This window comes from Etheostoma spectabile, chromosome 6 (assembly GCF_008692095.1).
Source record: "Etheostoma spectabile isolate EspeVRDwgs_2016 chromosome 6, UIUC_Espe_1.0, whole genome shotgun sequence".
Lineage (NCBI taxonomy): Eukaryota > Metazoa > Chordata > Actinopteri > Perciformes > Percidae > Etheostoma > Etheostoma spectabile.
Window position 1 is genome coordinate 13349463 of NC_045738.1, and position 2572 is coordinate 13352034.

General features: G+C 37.0%; 1 protein-coding gene and 1 long non-coding RNA gene across 4 annotated transcripts in view; one reads left to right on the forward strand and one right to left on the reverse strand.

Moving 5' to 3' along the window:
- Window positions 1-2572, reverse strand: part of LOC116691733 (uncharacterized) — a 20981-nt gene that overhangs the window by 8900 nt on the left and 9509 nt on the right. The window lies entirely within an intron of this gene.
- The window catches only part of cyp4t8 (cytochrome P450, family 4, subfamily T, polypeptide 8), a 30851-nt gene that overhangs the window by 8349 nt on the left and 19930 nt on the right, over window positions 1-2572 (forward strand). The window contains exons 12-13 of one of the 3 annotated variants that reach the window (XM_032519582.1): window positions 88-273; window positions 639-851. In XM_032519582.1, coding sequence (XP_032375473.1) covers window positions 88-265 — 178 coding nt within the window. In that variant the 3' untranslated portion in view covers window positions 266-273; window positions 639-851. Of the gene's footprint in view, window positions 1-87; window positions 575-638; window positions 852-2572 lie in introns of those variants that run through there. The other 2 variants (XR_004332537.1, XM_032519581.1) reach the window with 2 other exon arrangements.

The following is a 2572-nucleotide window of genomic DNA, read 5'->3' on the forward strand; positions in this document are numbered from 1 at the left end:
GACATGTTGCTGTCATCTTGTGTTATTGTTTAAAAGCATTTCATTTGTCATCATAATTCTCAAGTTGTTGCTGTTTTCTTCACTCAGAAACTGCATTGGTCAGACCTTTGCCATGAATGAGCTGAAAGTGGCAACTGCCCTGACACTGAAGAGATACCAGCTGATAGAGGACCCCGCTCAGAAACCTAGAATAATTCCTAGACTGGTGCTTCGCTCACTCAATGGAATCCACATCAAGATCCAACCTGTAGACCCACAGGAGTAAAGGGAAATAACTATGAAATGCTTTTAACCTGGAAAATACAGAGAACATTTTGAGGAGCTAAAGTATTTTCGTTCTAATATTTTACTTAACCTTTACACTGACATGCATTCACAAACAGATAATCATTAATTTATGACACTACCTGTGCACTATTATTTAGTGGTTGTACATGATTTCAGGGGGGATTGCTGAAAAAGAAGTTGTATTTGTATTTTGGAATAATGTTTAAGTGTTGTCCATTCATATTTTGTCTGCGTTTTTTGGTGTTCATGATAAAGGTAGTTTGAACTTTTACACACTAGTCTTCAGTGTTCAGTAATATTATATAATAATAAATGGAATTTATATAGCGCTTTTCATAGACTCAAAGTCGCTTTGTAGTGTGAAAGTTCCATAATTTCAATAAACCGTACTTACACATTAACAGTTAACGGCCTCTGTGTGTTTTTTTTTTTGCCTTTCATGAAAGTGATTTTTTCTAGGATATTAACTAATCTAAAGGTCTAAAGTACTCCTGAAGCATCTGGTCAAAGTTTACTTTCATAATAAAGTCACAGGAAGGTGTATTGAGCAATACAATAGACACAACACTACGAATTTCCCCATTGCTGAAACGTGCTATACAAATACCACTGCATAGCCTATGCTGTTTGCTTATAAGCCATCCATGTACTTGCCTTTAGAGGACCTTCCATGGAATACAGGCAGTTAATATCAGAGCAATTGCAATGCAAGATTAATCCCAACTGAAAACACTGCAGAAAGTTACGAGTCAAAAGTAATTCATTTTTATTTACAGTCCTATAATTACAAAATCCACATCCCAACAAGGACAAAAAGCCACTATCACAGTTTGTAAAAGTGAAACACTTCGTCCAACCTTTCACTTATAAGACCTCATGAAAGGGCCGCTTGAACTTAATAAAAAAAAAAAAACCAGTACATCTTTAGTGGTGGCCTCATGCTGTACCAAAGAAGAACTTAAAAAGTCCAACCATTAAGGCCATCTGGTCTTTCTGCATGTTTAATCCAACTCAACCTACCTTTCTTACCATAACTACTAGCCCCTTTGTTTACAGTAAGATTGATAGCTTACGGTCTAATGTTCCCACAATGACCTCTTTCAAAGGGGAATACAAAGAGGTGTCCAGGCAGCCTTGTGGTTAAGATGCATACCATACACCGTGATCACAATGTCTGGGGTCTGACTACGTTTGAGGACTTTCATTGCAGGTCAATCTTTCTCCCCCTTCAATTCTTGTCACCTGAATAAAAGCAAAATGCCCCCAAAAAGTAAGAATGCCATTTCATGGGACGTTTACACTTTGAGCACATTTTGTACAGAGAGGGCTGGGTATCAATACTTGATACCTTTAAAAGGTATCCCAGTACCAAGTAGTATCTGAACAGCTCCAGTCAAACGATACCTGCCTTTGATCCTTTTCGTACCCAGAATTATTTTTTTTTGTATGGATATGGGTATGTTCGCAGCCAGCTTCAACCCATACAGTGTGTATGGCGGGGTAAAGTTGTGTGCATTTCAACAATTATAAAACGTATTTGTGTAAAATTCACGTGGATGGGGAGTGGCAATGGCATTATCCGCAACTGTATGTATTCATTTACATGATCGAATGAAGTACAGAAAAAAAAAAGGTCTCAAATTAAGTACTGTCTTGGTATCAGTAATCGGGTACTGGTACTGATATCGTAATTCTTTTAAAAAATACCCAGCCCTGTGTATAAAGTAATTATATAGTCTTTCACCATGTTTTTTCCACTACTGTGATGGACAGTTCCTATGTCTCAAGTCAGTTAAGAGCAAAAGTTTTGTATTGTATAAGCTGCACTATACTCTGTTGCATGTCAAATATATTTACGCCATTATACATACTAATACAAACCTGTTTTACTACCTTTTTTTATTTATTCAGCAAAGTTGGTATTTCTTACTGTGCTGCAGTTCCAATTCTGCTATATTCTGTTACTACTTAACAAAAGTCCAATGACCAACGGAGAAAATGTGATATCCTTGTATTTATAGCATACTGATGCTGGAAAAAACAAACCATTTAAAACTCAAACTGGAAAAAGCCAACAGACAAATATGATCAACATACTGTTTGGACAGGGCAAATGGCTTTTATCTAACAAGAAGCTTGCAACACCACTTAATGGGATGCCACATATAGATTTTGGACAAGGTTAAGATTAGCGCAACAGGCCATAAGAAATGACCAGCAACTCAGCCAAACCTCACTAAAACCTTTGCACAAGTCGCCATCTAGAGGCTTGTTGGACAAAAAA